Raw genomic sequence first — 18839 nt, forward strand, 5'->3', positions numbered from 1 at the left:
GCTGGCAGACTATGCCTGGAGGGGTACCTGGCTCCCTGGGTGAGAAGGCCCACTTGCTGTCCCTGGGACTGGTCCACTTACTCTTTTTGGAAAAGCTATGGCCCATCGGGGTGGCTTGGTGATAACGGGGTGTATCTGTCCTCCTTCTCCTTTCCTCTTGGTAAGACAGGATTCTGTGGTGGCAGCAATTTCTGAGCCTTGAAAACACATTCCTAGGTCACACTGGTACAGCCCATAATGAAGCATGCAGTGGGATTGTGTCTGAGAGTGCTGGGTGCCATACTGTGGTCACCTCATTGAGGTTATATTCCATAGCAAATGGGCCTGAGGTGAGGCGTGGCGAGCCACTCGCTTGCTTCAAAAATCCAAAAGGGTGGATCAAATCTTGCTCCATCAGAAGAAAGAAAACAGCAATTGGATGGATGTCAAAACAGTCGTTAGGCTGTATCGCGTTAGGGTCCCCAGAGAGAAAAATGTGAATTTTGCCCCCTAGGTTCAGTATCCAGGTTGACACACAGGGTGTGTACCCAAAGGATCCAAGAATGCTCCAGATATACCTAGGCTTACTAGACCTCTCTTACAGAGGAAACGTGATGGAACAGACCTTTGAACATTGTTTTGATTCTCCCTGTGAGTGTGGGACACGTCCATATGATCACGGCCTCTGGGGATATTGCCACTGAAAAATGACCTCCAAGAAAGTGCTTCCAAGCCAAGTGTGACTCTCAGCACCCAGGATGCTGGGAAGACATCTTCCTCCGAGGAGGCAAAGGCATTAAAAGAGAGTGTTTTCCAGCCTCTATGTTACTGGAACGGTTTTGTCTCTAAGACGTGAGACCCCCACCCCCACCCCAGGTCTGTTTGCAGGACATAATTGCAGAGTCAGGGCTGTATATCTCCCTGCACTTCCAAGCCTTACAAACACATCTCTATGTCACAGTCATACTGCTCATGAGGAAACAGGCTGCACGAGTGTGTCTGAGAGTGGTGGGTGCTATAGCGTGCTCACCTCACTGAGGTGGCATTCCACTGCAAGTAGGCCTGAGGCGAAGAGCTAAGACCTGGCAGCTTGCTTCAGAAACTGCAAACGGTGGAGTAAAGCTACCTCTATCAGATGTAAGAAAGCAGTAACTGGATGGATTCTCAAGCAGTTGTTAGGCCACACTGCATTAGGGATCCCCAAGAGAAGAATGTGAATTTTGCCCCCTAGGTCCTGTATCCAGGTTGACACACAGGGTGCTTCCCCAAAGGATTCACGAACGCTCTAGATAAACCTAGGATCACTAGACCTCTCCTACAGAGACAATGTGATGGAACAGATGTTTGGAAGTTGCTTTGACTTTCCCTGTGAGTGTGGGAACCCTGTCTCTGCTCACGGCCTCAGGGGACCTTGCCACTGAAAACTGACCTCCAAGCAAGTGCTTCCAAGCAGTGTGTGACTCGCAGCACCCAGAATGCTGGGAAAGCTATCTTCCTTCGTGGAAGGAAAGGCATCCACAGAAAGTGTGTCTTCATGCCTCTCTCTTGCAGGAGTTCTTTAGCTTCAAAGACATGAGACATCCAGGCCTGCTCCAAGGACCTAAATTGCAGTCAGGGCCATGTGTCTCCCTGCACTTAATGAGGCTTACAAACACACTCCTATGTCATAGTCATACTGCCCATGAGGAAGCAGGTTGCAGGAGTGTGTCTGAGAGTGATGGGTGCCATACTGTGGTCAACTCATCGAAGTGACATTACACAGGAAATAGGCTGGAGGCAAGGAATTCACAGCTGCCTCCTTGCTTCAGAAATCCCAAAAGATAGAGCAAATGGAGCTCTTTCAGGAGTAAGAAAACAGCAATTGGAAGTATATTCAAGAAGTTGCCCAGCCACACATGTTTATGGCTCCCCGAGAGCATTCTGTGAATTTTGCCCCCAGGCCTGGTATCCAGGTTGACACACAGGTTGTGTCCCCACAGGATCCAAGAATATTCCAGACATACTTAGGTTTACTAGATCTCTCCTACAGAGAACACGTGATGGAACAGACATATGCATATTGCTTTCACTTTCCCTGTGTGTGTGGGATTCCTCACAAAGGAGGATTTTGCTTCTAAGACGTGAGACATCCAGGCCTCCTCCAAGGTCCTAAATCCCAGGTCAAGGCAGTGTGTCTCCCTGCACTTTCTGAGCCTTGCAAACACATTCCTGGTTCATACCGGTACTGACAATGAAGATGCAGTCTGTGCAGCTGTGTCTGAGAGTGCTGGCTGCCATACTGTGTTTACGCCATGGAGGTAACATGTCACTGCACATTGGCCCAAGGCGAGGCATTGTGAGCTGCCCACTTGTGTCATAAATCCGAAAGGGTGGGTGGAGCAAAGCTAGCTCTGTCAGAAGTAAGAAAACAGCAATTGCATGGATTTACAAGAAGTTGCTAGGCTGCACCTCTTTAGGGTCCCCCAAGAGAAAAATGTGAATTTTGGCTCCTAGGCTCTGTATCCAGTTTGAACGACAAGGTGTTTCCCTGCAGGATTCAAGAATGTTCCAGAAAGACCTAGGCTCACTAGGTCTCTCCTACAGAAAAAAACGTGATGGAACAGACCTATGGATGTTGTTTTGATTTTTCCTGTGAATATGGGAACCCTCCCAACATTCATGGCATCAGGGGACTTGCCACTGAAAAATGACCTTCAAGCAGTGTGTGATTCTCAGCATGCAGGATCCTGGGAAAGCTTTCTTCTTTCAAGGAAGGAAAGGCATTCACAGAGAGTGTGTTTCCAGGCCTCTATCTTGCATGAACCATTTTGCTTCTAAGATGTGAGTCCTCAGTTGCTGCTCCGAGTGCCTAGATTCCAGAGTCAAGGCCATGTGTCTCCCTGCACTTTTCTACCCTTGAAAACAAATTCCTAGTTCATTCCGCTATGGTTCCTGCGGATACTGTTGCGGGAGTGTTTCTGAGAGTGTTGGGTGCCATGCTGTGGTCACCTCATCAAGGTGACATTCCACTGCTAATTGGCCAGTGGCAAGGAGTTGTGAACCACCTGCTTGCTTCAGAAATTCCAAGGGGTGGAGAAGAGTAAAGTTAGCTCTGTCACAAGTGTGAAAACAGCATTTGGATGGATTTTCATGCATTTGCTAGGCCACACCAATTTAGAGGCCCCTGAGAGAAAGATGTAAATTTTGCCTCCTTGGCCTGGTATCCAGGCTGACACACTTGCTGTGTCCCCACAGGATCCAAGAACTTTCCAAACAGAACTGGGCTCACTAGATCTCTCCTACAGAGCAAACGTGATGGAAGAGACTTTGATGTTGCTGGGACTTTCCCTGTGAGTGTGGGGCAACTCTGAATGGGCAGGGCCTCAGGGAAACTTTCCACTGAAAAACGATCTCCAAGCAAGTGCCTTCAAGCAGCGTGTGGCTCTCAACATGCAGGAGGCTTGGAAAGCCATCTCCCTTGAAGGAAAGACATCCACAGTGAGTGTGTTTTCAGGCCTCTATCTTGCACCAACTGTATCGCTTCTCAGACGTCAGACCTCCAGGCCTGCTTCGAGGGCCTATATGACAGAGTCAGGCCCGTGTGTCACCCTGCACTTACCAAGCCTTGAAAACACATTCCTAGGTCATAGCGGTACAGGCCATGAGAAAGCAGTGTGTGGGAATGTGTTGAGAATGCTGGGTGCCATACTGTGGTCACCTCATCAAGGTCACCTTGCACCTCAAAAGAGGTCCAGGAGAGGAGTTGGGGGCCACCCCTTGCTTCAGAAATCCCCAAGGAGGAGCAAAGCTAGCTCTGTCATAAGGAAGATAACAGCAATCGGATGGATTATCAAGAAGTTGCTAGGCCGCACCGTGTTAGGGCTCCCTGAGAGCAAAATATGAATTTTGTCCCCTAGGCCCGGAATACAGGTTGAAACAGCGTGTGACCACATAGGATCCAAGAATGGTCCAGACAAACCTAGGCTCACTAGATCTCTCCTGCAGAGGAAATGTGATGAAAAGACATTTGGAGGTTGATTTGACTTTCCCTGTGAGTGTGCGACCTCTCCCAAAGGGCAGGGCCTCAGGGCCCATTGCCACTGAAAAATGACCTCTAAGCAAGTGACTGCCAGCAGTGTTTGACTCCTAACACGCAGGAGGCTGGGAAAGCTATCTTCTTTTGAGGAAGAAAAGGCATCCAGAGAGAGTGTGCTTTCAGGCCTCTATCTTACAGCAACTGTTTCATGTCTCAGACATCAGACCTCTAGGCCTGCTCCAAGGCCCTAAATTCCAGGGTCAGGGCCATGTGTCCCCCTGAATTTTCCGAACCTTGTAAACACATTCCTAGGTCATAGCAGTACTGCCCATGAAGATGCCGGCTGCAGGAGTGAGTCTGAGAGGGCTGGGTTCCATACTGTGGCCACCTCCTCAAGGTTACCTTGCTCCTCAAATTGGCCCCAGGTGAGGAGTTGCGGGCCAGACCCTTTCTTCAGAAATCCAAAAGGGGAGAGCAAAGCTAGCTCTGTCAGAAGGAAGAAAAGAGCACTTGGATGGATTTTCAAGCATTTACTAGGCCGCACTTCATTAGGGCTCCCCAAGAGAAAAATGCGAATTTTGCCCCCTAGGACCAGTATCCAGCTTGACAGAATGTGTCCCCATAGGATCCAAGAATGTTCCAGACAGACCTAGGCTCACTAGATCTGTCCTGCAGAGGAAATGTGATGGAACAGACGTTTGGACGTCGCTTTGATTTCCCTTTGAGTGTGGGGCCCCTCCCTAGGCACCGGGGCTCAGGGGCCATTGCCACTGAAAAATGACCTCCAAGCAAGCGCTTTCCAGCCGTGTGTGATTCTCAGCCCACAGGCGGCTGGGGAAGGTATCTTCCTTGGAGCCAGGAACGGCAGCCCCAGAGAGAGTTTTCAGGCCTCTATCTTGCAGCAAGTGTTTCACTTCTCAGACGTCAGACCTCCAGGCCTGATCCAAGGGCCTAAATTGCAAAGTCAGGGCTTTGTGTCTCCCTGCAGTTTTCGAGCCTTGCAAACATATTCCTAGGTCATAGCAGTACTGCCCACGAGGAAGCAGGCTGTGGGAGTGTGTCTGAGAGGCCAGGTTCCATACTGTGGTCACCTGGTCGAGGTGACCTTGCACCTCAAATGGACCATAGGCGAGGTGTTTCGTGCTGCCCCCTTGCTTCAGAAATCCCAAAGGGGGAGCAAAGCTAGCTCTGTCAGAAGGAAGGAAACAGCAATTTGATGGATTTTCAAGCAGTTGCTAGGCCGCGTCACGTTAGGGCTCCCTGAGAGAAACATGCAAATTTTGCCCCCTAGGTCTGGTATTCAGCTTGACACACAGAGTGTATCCCCGAAGGATTCAGGAATGTTCCAGACAGAACTAGGCTCACTAGCCCTCCCCTGCAGAGGAAACTAACACAAAATTGGAAATCAACTATATTCCAATATAAAAGAAACATCAAATTTAAAACATGAGGTTGCTCCCATGCCTTCAAGGAGCCTCAAAAACCCGGCCTACAGCTGCCTTCGGAATGCAGCCGCTACAACCCTGTCCCTGACTCCCTCCATTCCTGCTGCTCATGAATCCTGCCATCCTTCAGTTTTAGTGGACAAGCGTGTACCTAAATGATAGTAACTGACCCTTAAAATGAGAATTATCAACAAATCGTTTGCAAAAATATTCTAAGTAAATCATAAATAGCAGATGGAAGATGAAATCAAGAAGAGTTTGGGTAAAGCTCACCACTTGAGTTCCAAATTATGATTGTATTAGAAGTAGATGCCTTGAAACAGTTGAGAGGCTATAAAAATAAATGATTCAATGCTGAAATGTTTCCCAAATTAATTCAAATTGACATGAATAGAAATAAAACTAACCCAACAAATATGACAAATACGTCCAGTACACACCACCACTTGCTAGCTTTAAAAACTATACATCTGATACCTAACCTGTGCAGCTGCCCTACAATAAGAGCCTTAGCTCTGTACATATTTAAACAGATTACATTTTGTAAAAAGTTTTTTCTTGAGAATATGTTACTGTTCTAACATCTTAATAGTCAATTACATAATTAAACCTATTGACAGCTGCAGTAAGCACTTCTACAAAAACATCAGTTAGCTCATTAGCAATAACGACTCTGGGAAGGAAGAAGCTAGAAATATAAGGAAGCAGCAGGTCTTCCAACTCAACCTGTCTTCGTACATCAGACCACGGCCACTTCTCTGGTGCAAACACATCAACACAGAATAAGCCTCTTACTTCACTCACGGTGCATACACAGATGGTGATAGGTAAAACTTGGAGAGCTCTTCTTAGACAATCATGAGATTATTTGCTGCTTCCATAACTTTCAATACCTTTTTGTAATGTCTCAAATAGTAAGATAGGCTGAAAGACAATGAAAAACACTTATTAATTATCACTAAATACATATGATGTCATATCTATCACTGTTTTCAAAAGTTCCTTGTACTAAAATAGGACCTACATAGAGCAATGTGTTAATTTCCTCACAAGAATGACATCCAAAATATGGTCTCTGAACTGCCTGTACTTTTCCTCCTTACCACCAGTGGAAGTGATAAACGACCCTAATCATTTATCAAGGAAGTGAAATCATTACCAAAAATTAAGAGTATCTATTGTTAGTAGCAAGAGGTATGGTTTTTTTGGGGGGATGGGGTAGGCAGAACTTTTATAAGTTTATTTTGAAGAAGTTACTTTTTAAAGTGTTCAAAAATGTTTTTACAACTGATCTTGCAGTTTTCACAAACTGGAAAACTGTAAATGACGTGCAAAGGCCGTTGACAGGGCGCTGGTTACAGAAATGAGAGTGGAGCCAGGAGCCGGACTCTGACTGAGACACGGAAGGTGAGGACGGGCATGGAGCGGCGCACACGCTCCCCCCAGAGCAGAGGGACTCGGGTGTGCAGCGCAGGCGATGGCGGAGCACACGCCGTCCTCTTGGCCTAAAGCGCAATCAGAGGAGGGTGCCGGCTCCTCCGATATAGTTGCAATAATTCTGAGATCAATTCCTATGGAAAATATTAAAGGTCTCTCCTTGGATGAGGTCATCATATGTCCCTACCTGACTGCTGTAGACAAATGGATCTGAATTACAAATATTACTTGATCCAACACATGAAAAATGTCATCCCTCCTCAAAATATAGATGTATAGGCTTTCACAAGCCTCTACATTTTCTACGGTACATACTCTTCGTTTATAAAATACATACATACACAGATACATACACACACATAAATGAATACAGAAAATACCTAAGAGCTCATTTCCTTATCAGCCATTTCTTTCTGCTTTTCTTTGGCAAGGTGATTGGCCAGGATTCCCTCCTGTAAGATTCTGGCATTCCCTTCTCCAGAAAGCTGGTTCTGAGCGTCATGTCACTCTTCCATAACCTGGAGAGACACTATATGAAGTTTTTGGGCCCATATGATTAAAAGAAAAAAAAAAGAACAGTTAAAAGCTTAGAAGCAGAATATAAAATATAGTTTAAAGGAAGTAGCCTTTTCAAGCACAAGGATCTTTATCTCACATGATTAACTCGGATCTTAATTTAAATGTCTGCTAAATTTATCACAGAGCAAAAGCATGCAGATATATTATTGTGAAAGGAAATTTCTTTACAAAGCATTTAACTCGTTCCTTCACAGTCTCAAGCCAAGTTAGACTGCACTTTAACATTTAAAAAGCCAAAATTAATACATGGATTGGAATTAAGAAGATTATTTTGTCTAATGTATCAAAAGTGCCAATCATTATGTTAATAATTAATCTCAAGTTATATCCAACCCTCCACTCAGAAAACACATACAGAGCATCTATTAGAAGCCAAGAATAGCAAGAAACTAATCACTTAAACTATGCATATCACAGTTCGTACCTAGGTTGAGATAACATTTTGTTTGAAATCTAAATAACACATATTAAATAAATGGGATATTATAAATAATATTGATGAAGTGGTGTTAGAAATTTGAAATTTTCACCAACAATTACTCTACCTGATTCAGATCATTTCTCAGTCTTCAGTTCCATCTAGTGCTCTGAGAGTGAGTTCAAGTTGCTGTTTCATTTCAGCTTCTTTACTATATTGGTCTTCCTTTCTTCTTAACTGCTCCCTAATTTTTTCATATAACATGTCAGCATTTCTTCTATTCTCTTCTTCTTGCTTTAAGGTCAATCTGCAAAATTTATAGAGCTCTTCTTAAAAAAAAACAAAACATGAGACTATTCACTGCTGCAGTAACTTTTATTCCCTCTTCACAATGTTTAAAATAGTAAAATGGGGGGAAATACAGTGGAGAACACTTAATAATGATCACTGCTTTCATGCAGAGGGTTAAGAATAAAACAGCATACATATTTTTTTCTGTCTTGAGAAAAATGGCTACTTCATACTTCTGTGGGTGGAAATGAAAAGTAATCTAAACTTTCTAAAGAATAGTTTAGAAATATGGATCAAAGATCGTTTCTAAACGTTCTTATACTTTAACCAAATAATACACTATTATTAAAGAAAATGAATTCAATATAATTAGACATGTAGAAATGAATCTATAGAAAAGATGTTCCTTGTGGGATTAAACATAACACAGAAAAGTGAAAAACAATCGAAAGTCAATCGGTTTGAATTGTGAATGAGGTTTCCGTTAGGGTGGACTCCTGTATGATCATGAAAATGATGATTTGGAAAAATATACATTAAGTCATTAGAAGCATTCACTGTTAAGAACTTACATTATTTCCATGAATTTCACACTCCACAATACTAACGACGTATTCTTCCCTGTAAAATCCCAGAGGGTAAGTAAAAAATTTTAACACAGCTACGTCTCTGCAGTATTAAAGTAAATAACAGTTCATATATTGCTTTAAAACTAGGATGTGCAGTATCTCAAGCTGCCAAGCTCTCGTTGCCACTCCACTTTCTGATGCCCTAACTGTGATTCACTTCTTTTCTCTCCGACAGTTCTTTCTGTAGCTCATGGACCTTATTTTCCAGTTTTAAAATTTCTCCTCTAAGAAGTTCACAGTGGCTTTTTTAAAGTTCTATTTATCTTTCACATGAAAGAATTGCATCCTGAATTGTCAACAAGCTAACACAATCTGCAACAAGAAGAAAACACATAGAAACAAGAAACACACTGATGTGAGTAATTTTTGAGTATAAAGGACTGTGTCTTTCATGTCCACTCCTCCATACACTGAACAAATATTGGGTGTCTATCAAGTGGAAGACATTATTCTAAGCTCTCCAGATAAAACAGATGACCCTGGCTCTTGTTTAGTTTGCAGTCTAGTAGAAGAGAAAGAGAAATGAAATAATGACATATATATATGTATATATATAAAATTATAAATTCAGGTACAGTAAGAATGATCATAGGCTCAGCGTACACACTCACTTTCACTGTCTTTTAATACAAAACATATCTATAAGATGCACAGCACTGTAATATCCATAGCTCTAGAGCAGTCCTAGACAAGGTGAGCATGTATTACTACACTATACACAAACAGGCTTTGTACTGATATTTACACCACGGTCCTACCTTTATACCTCAAGCCAAGCGGTTCTACTTGCAATGTGGAAATCTTAGAGTAAAGACATCACCATCCTGGGAAGCACTTTCAGATGACTGAGTTCAGTCATTCAGGTAGCTCACGTCATTAATCTGTGCTTTGACCTACATATAAACAATACTGTTTCACAATGTCCTTAAAATATTTATAAAATATACTAACTGTACAAAGGTGATAAATAGCTCGTCATTAAATGAAAAACACACACTTCTTAAAAGGACAGATTTTTATCAAAATGATAATTTGATCAATAGTGTTTCTAAATTAAGTTCTCAAAGTGTATGTCTCTACAACATATGAAGATTTTGTTTTGACACTATTCCTTTTAAAAAATATTTTTTACTAGGATAATATTTTTTATAATTAACTTTTTTATTATACCTTATTCTTTTCATTAGATGTTTTCTTTGCAGCCCTAAAATAACAAATGATTCTTTTCAGGCTAATATTAAATACTTAAAAATACAAACAATATCTAAACTTTGGCTTTATATAAAACCTTTGCACTAGGAAGTAATTTTTTACTAAAGGATTAAACAATAAATAAGAGTAGCATTAATGAACAAAGAAAGTATATGAATAATACTAATAAAGCATTGAATTTAGATCAAAGGAAAAGGAAAAATATAACATTACTTGTGTTATTTGATAGGAAGCAGTATCCAGGGTTTTTGGCAGTTGTCATTTTCAATAAGAACTACCTTTAATGGCAATAAAACCTATCTTGGAGTATTCCTTAATTCCTTATAAGAAAGAAACTCATTTTTTAGAAAACCATAATAACCATGACATTAGCCTTCTGAGGACTTCCTATGCAATTGTTATGCATTATGATAAGCACTTACCATATCTGAAGGCACTTTTGATCCTCACAGTTATTCTCGAAGACAGGTAATGCTGAGGTCCTCTACACGGGGAAAGATGGGGTACAGAGAGACTGAGGACCGTGTCCAAGCCTACAGCAGGTCACCAACAGACTCAGAATTCAAACCCAGGAAGTCTGGCCTCAACACTGCGGCTCCAAAGCATGCTGAGAAAGTGAGATTTAAAGAAGTCTTTCTAAGTAATATGATAGCAAATGAATCTATATTATTATTCCATGCCTACCAACAGCTATAAATAATGAATGATTTCTGAATCTTAGCATATTTCTAAAAAAATCAAACATCTTTCCATGTAGGCAATATTGGAAATCTACTTGCAATAAAGACTTGCTTTTTGTAAAGAAATTCATCAATAGGCATTCATGTAACCATTCTGCTCTTTCTTCATGCATCTGACATGCAATCATTGAGCACACAAGATGTGTTAATGACACTCTTAGTATGGGAAGCATGCTTTTAGTAATTTAGAACTTTATGATCCAAAAATAATAATTAATGAAAGATTGTCAATAGCTTTTTCTACTGAATATAAACAAAATTTCCCCTTTTCCCAGGAATCTATAAACAACATGAAGTTAATATGATGTGATGTTTCAGAGTACCTTACAAAACTGTAGCTACTCACAATAATACGATCATCCAGAATCACCAAGGAATGATTAAATCCTATTCAGTATAGCCTAAGTGTTTGTATATTCATGATTCTATAATTTAAAAAAATCTATGTATGATAGAATTAATTGAAGCAATCATCTGCATATTCAATTACATAAGAATATTACACTTCAGAACCAATGAACAAGCCCTTACCACAAAACTATATATGAACAGAAGTACTGTGTACAATTAGTTTACTGTTAATAGCTTAAAGATAATGTCATACAATCAATAAGCTTTCTAACATTGGAAAAGGAAACAAGATTCAACTCAATAAACATGTCCTCTGCTGGCTCATTTCTAGCAGCATATACACACTAAAAGCTCCCCTGTGAATATAAAATAGGAAACTCCTGTGAACTCCCTATTCCCCTTCAGTTACCATCCAGTTCTCCACTGCCTGTCCCAGGAAATAGCGCCTGTGCAGCTGTTTACGTGTATTTGCTACAGTTCAGCTGCCAAGGGGACGAGGCCCTGAGACGACTTCTGGCCAGAGGCCCTCGTCCTCACCTTACCCTTTTGCGTTAGGTGAAAAGTAACTTGCCTTACCCGAAAATAGGAGAAACACCTGAACTCAAAACCGAATTTTGTCCCTGTTTGAATTAATTCATGTATATTAAATCTACCAAATTTGAATTAGGAGATGATTTTTACTGTTATAAATGCTGGCTTCCCTTAAAAATATTTCCTCTCACTATATCTTAAACAGGGAGTCCCTACAGCACATTTGAAAGCTTTTTTTTTTTTTTTAAAGGACTAATATCTGGAGAACAGACAAACTTTATATTATGATGATCCAAAATCTATTAACACCAATCAGAAAGAGAAACCAATTCCTAAATTAATGCAAATTATATATAATGATACTGTTGTACATCAATACATATTACCTGCTTAAATTCAGTCATGTGTGTACTCAGTCCTGTCTGACTCTTTGCATCCCCTAGGACTGTAGCCTGCCCGGATCCTCTGTCCATGGGGACTCTCCAGCCAAGAACATGGAGTGGGTTGCCACAACCTCCTCCAGGGGATCTTTCCAACCCAGGGATTGAACCCAGGTCTTCCAACAATACTGGAGTGTGTATCCCAGCCTTTTCACCGAGGGAATTTCCTGACCCAGGAATTGAACCGGGGTCTCCTGCATTGCAGGTGGATTCTTTACCAGCTGAGCTACGTGGGAAGCCCCTACATTCAGTTATATTAAATCCTAACAGCCACCGATGAAAGTGGATAAAGCATTTTTAATAATATTTACTGATTTCCCACCTGGAAATGAAATAAACTATAAAGTTATTATTTGTACCCTAACAACAAAGGTCCAATCTGGAAGGTTCAATTCTTTTAATAGGCAGTTGGGCTGATTCTATGATCTACTCTCTTGCTGAATGTTCATCCCTAAGTCCATCCTAAAGGAGGTCAGTCCTGAGTGTTCATTGGAAGGACTGATGTGGAAGCTGAAACTCCAATACTTTGGCCACCTGATGCGAAGAGCTGACTCATTTAAAAAGACCCTGATGCTGGGAAAGACTGAAGGCGGGAGAAGAAGGGGACGACAGAAGATGAGATGGTTGGACGGCATCACTGACTCAATGGACATGAGTTTAGGTAAACTCCGAGAATTGGTGATGGACAGGGAGGCCTGGCATGCTGCAGTCCACAGGGTCACAAAGAGTTGGACATGACTGAGCAACTGAACTGAAGTCAACTATGCTGAGATATCAGACAGAATGAATCTTTAGTCTTGGCATCAGTGACTGGCAATTTCAACAGAAAACCTTGACCACTGGCAATGATTTCTCTCTACACATATCTAGGTCAGGGACCATCATTGTCCTATTGTTCATAAATTCAACTCTTTAATCCTATGATTCGGTATTTGATCTCACCTTCTTTACCATGTAAAGAAATTATAAAAATGGAAGAAGTAAACAGTAGTCAGGAGGGTTTTTTGCCTCAATTCCAAAGACAAGCTATAAATTACAGTAGACTCTAACAATATTTTAAGTTTTCTAATCGAAGTGCTATAAAAACTTAAGTGATCATCTGTTGATTCTAAAAGTCTACTTTTGAAAGGTAATTTTCTTTGTTATGAACTTTGTTGCAAACCGTATTATGTTGTTAAAGACTAGAAAATAGTATTAAACCAGAAATTTAAATTTACACTTTCACTTACCTGTGAATGGTTATTTTCATCTCCATCAGATTTTTCTTGTTCTTCCTCTCATGTCATTTCTAAGTCTAGTTCTGCTGACAAATCTGTATGTTTTGTTAAAATTACCTAGAATATTTAGATAAAAGACAGAATATTTAAGATATAGATTTAAAATATTGTATCAAATGACAGCTTATATCAATCTTAATCTTCAGCTAAATATTTACTTCTTTAAGAAACACTTCCAATGATCTAAAACTTCAAGAAACCTTTTGGGAGATACCAGAATTCATCAGGTTACAGGCACACAAACATCTCAAAGATTCATTCATAAATTCATCCAAACATCAGTGAACAAAACAATCAGAAACCAAACAAAATTTCAAAATACTGGACAGACACATAAAGCCACAATATCTTCTCTTCTCTACTTCATAACAGGACCTTTATAACAACATGCCAAGCTTCAACTGCAACATTATTCATGGTTTACAAAACTCCTGTTAATTTTTTTTCCTTTTCTCAATTCCTTAAATTGAAATGCTTTTTTCCAAACAAATTATTTTTCAGCTTTTAAGACTCAGCCTGCTTTGTAAAGTTCTCCTTGATTATAGCTGCTTTTTCCCCAGATAAACAGGTATCTCTTTCCTCAAGCTCCTTAGGACTTTATAGATTTTTCAAGTGTATCTTCATCACCTGAATGTAAGTTATTTCTTCACATGTCTACCCTCTTGGCTCTTAGACTGCAGAGGACAAGCTCTTAAAAATCACCCTGGTATACATAAGTCTTTAGTTCTTTTATTCAATAATTATTTGGGGGGTTCCTGCTCAGTACTAGACACTGGACTTTAAAGACAAATGTAGATAAAGGGGGTCAGGGATGGCTTTTCATGAGAGACTGCCTGAGTGCAGACTTAGGCAGTTCACGGGAACAGCGGGCAGGTAAGGGAGCGCACGGAAGGCTGCAGCAAGACAGCGACAGAAGCGCACAGGAGAGGGTGAACATTTGCCCAGAGCGCAGGAACGGGTGAGGGGGCTTCAGCAGCAGCTCAGGATTCCAGAGCAAAGGACAGAAAGGGCGAGACATGGAGAGTCAGGCGCAAGTCAGACTATGAAAGCATCACGCGTCGCTGTAAGATGTCTACATATTAATGCGATTTGACGAGGGGTATACGGTCACATGTGCTTTTAAGACAGGTGACTCTAAACACTACAGGGGATGGAAACTGAAGGGCATACAAATAAATGGAGGGAGAAGAATCTGAAGGCATTAATAATGAAAAAAAAAAAAAAAAGGTGATGCAGGCCTGCACTGGGGAATGTTTCCAGAAATATTTAGGATGTAAAACTTTCTAGGTCAAGTACAGAATAAATCTATATGAAATCAATATATGTACAAATGCTAGGAATCTAAAGGAGTAGACTCTGCCGGTTACTCTAGAAAAGGTAGCGACTGAGAAGAGACTGAGAATCTGCATGAACTGTCTGAAGTTGCTTCTATTTATTTGGTGGTTTTCCTATGTCACATCTTCCAGTGTTGAAAGGATTCAGGTAGGTGATTTATTTGAATTTGTGCTTCTCGGACCTACTAAGCTCACTGAGAAACAAGAGCAAACAAGTCACTTGTAGAGATGTAAACACACACACACACTTTGAGTTGATAGCTTGTAGTCACTATTCTAGGAGATAACTGAGAATCTTGTAAACGCAAAGGTAACTTCTACAGGTGAGGAAAGGAAAGAAAAAACAATAGGAGTGAAAAAAGAAACAGTGTATGATTTCTTACTATAGCCCTGATTGTATGACCGATTGAAGGCACTAAATTAATTGGTATTCATGGACAACACCCTATTAGATGTGGTTACTCAATAAACTGGGCATCCCAGTAGAATAAGAATTGCTTTTCTATACACTGCTTTTAAATGATACAGCACTCCTCAAAACCAACATTCCTTCTGAACTATTAATTCATTACAAATAATAAAACAAGTTGATATATTAGACAGGTACAACTGAGGAGGTACTATGTAGCAATTTCCCATGCCTCCCATTATCACTGGGAAAGCCAATTCTAAAATATATAACATCATAGAAAACACAAGAAATATTTTAGCATTTGGCTTCAGAGGTGCTCCTGCAGTCATACTGCATATAATTTATAGCTAATACTTATGAATTCAGAGCTATGTAAAAATATGGCTACGAAGCCACATTTTGAGAAGACAATCTCTAGATGTCTACCTAGGTCTCCCAACTAGATGCAAAATTCTACATATAATCCTGCTACCCACTCTCAGGTATGCTACATGATAGCCTAAATGAATTTACTTTCTCCTAACTCTCTTTGTCATGGATTGTCTTACTATGGTCAGAGGAAGAATGCAAACACCTTTCTAAGAAATACTGTTTGGCTGCAGGTTGCATAAAAGGAGTAAGCACACAGTAGGTTTTGCCACAACATCTAATTTTGGAAATGTCGGTGCCCACGTGGCCCAGGGCTGAGTCCTCTGGGCTTCTTCACTGCCTTGTTTGCTTTCTCTGTGTTCTGGCAGCTGAGACTTGCACAGCTGATGGAGCATGTGATTCCCTACCAGAAACACCACTCCAATATTCACCTTTTCTTTATCTATTAAGGTTGTCAAGGGAGTGTGTAATTTCCTCGGTTCTGTCTTGTCACAGCAAAAATTTGAAGCACCAGACGTTAAACCTCTCGGCGCATCACAGCTCTCTGAAAGTGTTAGAGCTCCATGTTACAGCTCAGTTTTATTTGGAAAATACATCCTGGAGGTGTGAGGGCATGCCGACCCAAAAGACGCAAAGAGAAGAGAGGGAGAGAGAGAGAGAGTCAAGAGTGTACACGCATGGGGGAAACACCCCCGGCCCTTTGGTTCCTCTTTATCTAGGTTTTTTTCCTCCCCATGTGCTTGCCCCCTGTAAATTGGGCAAGCCAGGAGTGCTGTTTGTTCTACCTGAGGTCCTCACTCCGGTCCTCGGACCTTCCTTTGTTCTATCTTTGTGGGCTCTACCCTTCCTTGTCTTTCAGCCACCGCTGTTCTGGACTCTTTTTTCCTATTCTAACGACCTAACAAGGTCATCTGTTCCAATTTTGTGGATGCTGACTGATTTTTGGTCATTGGTTGTGAAATCAACAGACACTGATCATCAACTTGCAAATGCCTGGCTCTTTGACAAGTCTCATTACTGAGGCTCAAACTAGTAGAATCCCAATCTGAAAAATCTGAAAACAAAGTCTCCATTTATTAGAATGTGAGTAAGAATACAGCTCTGACTACCGCCTACAAACTCTTATGTCAGAGAATCACTTCCACGTCCTCCTCTCCCCTCAAACTCACTATTCCTTCACAGCTTATTGTATCTTATACATCACTGCTATTCATGAAGAGATGCTAACTAGTGTCTCATTTTTTCTAATTTTTACTTTTCTAGTATGACTTACATCGATTCACTCAATCTGTTCCCTATTCTGTATTCCATAAGAACTTTATGAATAATTTAATTGCCACAAAATGATTAGATATTAAAAATCTTGCATGTTTCAAAATCAGTGTAGTGTTTATTGAAAATGACAGCTCTAGCATTTAGGGAATGAACCCTATTCATCTGTTTTGTTTGAAAACTTAGTTTGGTTTGCTACATCATGCTAATGCTTCAAAGGATTTCTGTGAAACAACTGCCAAAAAATCAGTTATCTTAAATAAAAGAAAAAGAAAGTCAATGCCCTCCATATTCAAATTAATCTAGTTCAAATAACAAATATCAATACAACATATACCTTTGATGCCTGAGAGTTACTTAGAGTGGCTGGGGTTTCCCCTCCTTCTAGCACCACCACCCTTCTCCCCAACCCCCAGTCTTCTCTGGAGCAACAATGATTTTATCTCTTTTCAATGTAAATACACTGAAGCCATCTAGAAGGAATTCTCTCAAGTGTCCTCATCAACTCCAAACTCACCTCTCTAAGGACTTACTTTCTTCCTTTCCTCCTTTCACTAGAATCTCTCTTCTCCAAAGGGTAATCTCTGGATCTATGGTCTTAATTCCTCCCCCTTTACAGTCTTTCTATGGATCATCTCCACCACTTCTTTTTCCCTTTGCTTAGCAATGGTATCTTACACCTGTAATTGCTACTTCAACTCCTTGCTTCCCTCTGGCTATAAACACGCTCGGAAAGAAAAAGAAAATAATGCTTTTTCTTGATCCTGTTATGTCCTGCACTATCCAATGCTCTTCTTCCATATGTCTCTAAATACAAGGCTATACCCTAGCTACTCAGAGAGCTTGTTAGAAACACAGAATCTCAGACCTCCTGCTCAGCAAGTGCACTTCCCACAAGGTCCCCAGGCAACTAATTCAAATGTGAGAAACTCTGGTCTACACTGAGTCTGCTTCTACATGACTTCAACTTAATTTATTCTTCTAAAATCTTAGCCTCAACCTACTCTCACTCTACCCTCACTTTGGAGACACTTCCCTCCAAACTGAAACTGCATTAGAAGTTGGAAACTTTCCAGTGGACACTGTATCAGGTTGTAGGTTCCCTGATCTCCCCATCATGACCCCTGCTCTCTCCTTTCCAGTTCTCTTGTTTTGGCCTACGTGACACCATCCTATAAAGCAGTAACATTTCATATGACATCAATCTGCACACATTTACAGATGAGTACCTATGCCCGTGTTCCTGCACAGAGGCTTACACACAGCTCTGCACGCCCAGGGACCTCAATGCTGAATGCCTTCTAACAGCCAGGAGAAAAGTAAGATGGGGAAAACTCTGCTGTTCTTCTCGGACAAGCTCACTTCAGATTCATCACCCATGTCAAGGACTCTCCCTTTTGCTAAAGACCTATCTCATTCCTTGCCACCTTCCCCAAAGACCCTTGCTTCCATCTCCTTTACTTCATTTCCTCCCTGTGCCCTATGCCTCCCTCATCCTTCATCCCCTCTTTCCTCTTATTTCTCAACCTTCCTGAGGTTGTAGAATATCTGGAAACAGAACTAATATATTTTTTTCCTTTTGGCCATGAATCAGATGGAATCTTAGTTCCCTGACCAGGGATCGAACCTGCACCCCCTGCATTGGAGAGTCTTAACTGCACAGAGTCTTAACCATTGGAACAGACCACCAAGGAAGTCCAGGAACTCATAACTTAGCTCCTGAAATGGCAATCTCAATTTAATCTGTGGCTGACACCTGATAAGATACACTATTTCCCTCCTCGTCTTTTTCGTCACTAGACGTCCAACAGGTGATTTTCTCTGGCTATTAGAATATGTCAGCAGTCCCATTTTAATTCACCATTCTGTCAATGAGTTTTCTATCAAATCCAGTTCTTACCTTCTATTTGTCCATTTAATGTCTTTTTTCCTCTTTGGCCAGCAGCTCCAGATAAAGGATCCACATACTTCTGTGGAAGGCTCCCAGAGATACTCTGTTAAAATTAATACTCAGGTGCTTGAAGATTTCCTAAACCCTTTCTAAGAAAATATCCTGCTTTTAAAAACTGCCCACGTTTAACCCGGTAAGACAGGTTTTGCCAAGATCC

The 18839-nt window shown here is 41.1% G+C and overlaps 2 protein-coding genes across 4 annotated transcripts in view; both read right to left on the reverse strand.

The window, feature by feature from the left end:
- Window positions 1-18111, reverse strand: part of LOC122429273 (spermatogenesis-associated protein 31E1-like) — a 35137-nt gene extending 17026 nt beyond the window's left edge. The window contains exons 1-2 of the mRNA XM_043449500.1: window positions 18094-18111; window positions 13297-13341 (exon numbers count right to left, since the gene is read on the reverse strand). Coding sequence (XP_043305435.1) covers window positions 13297-13341; window positions 18094-18111 — 63 coding nt within the window. The remainder of the gene's footprint in view (window positions 1-13296; window positions 13342-18093) is intronic.
- LOC122429463 overlaps window positions 1-18839 on the reverse strand; it is a 174452-nt gene that overhangs the window by 91277 nt on the left and 64336 nt on the right. The gene's annotated exons all lie outside the window — the stretch shown is intronic.

Source organism: Cervus canadensis, chromosome 28, assembly GCF_019320065.1.
Source record: "Cervus canadensis isolate Bull #8, Minnesota chromosome 28, ASM1932006v1, whole genome shotgun sequence".
In the NCBI taxonomy this organism is placed as follows: domain Eukaryota; kingdom Metazoa; phylum Chordata; class Mammalia; order Artiodactyla; family Cervidae; genus Cervus; species Cervus canadensis.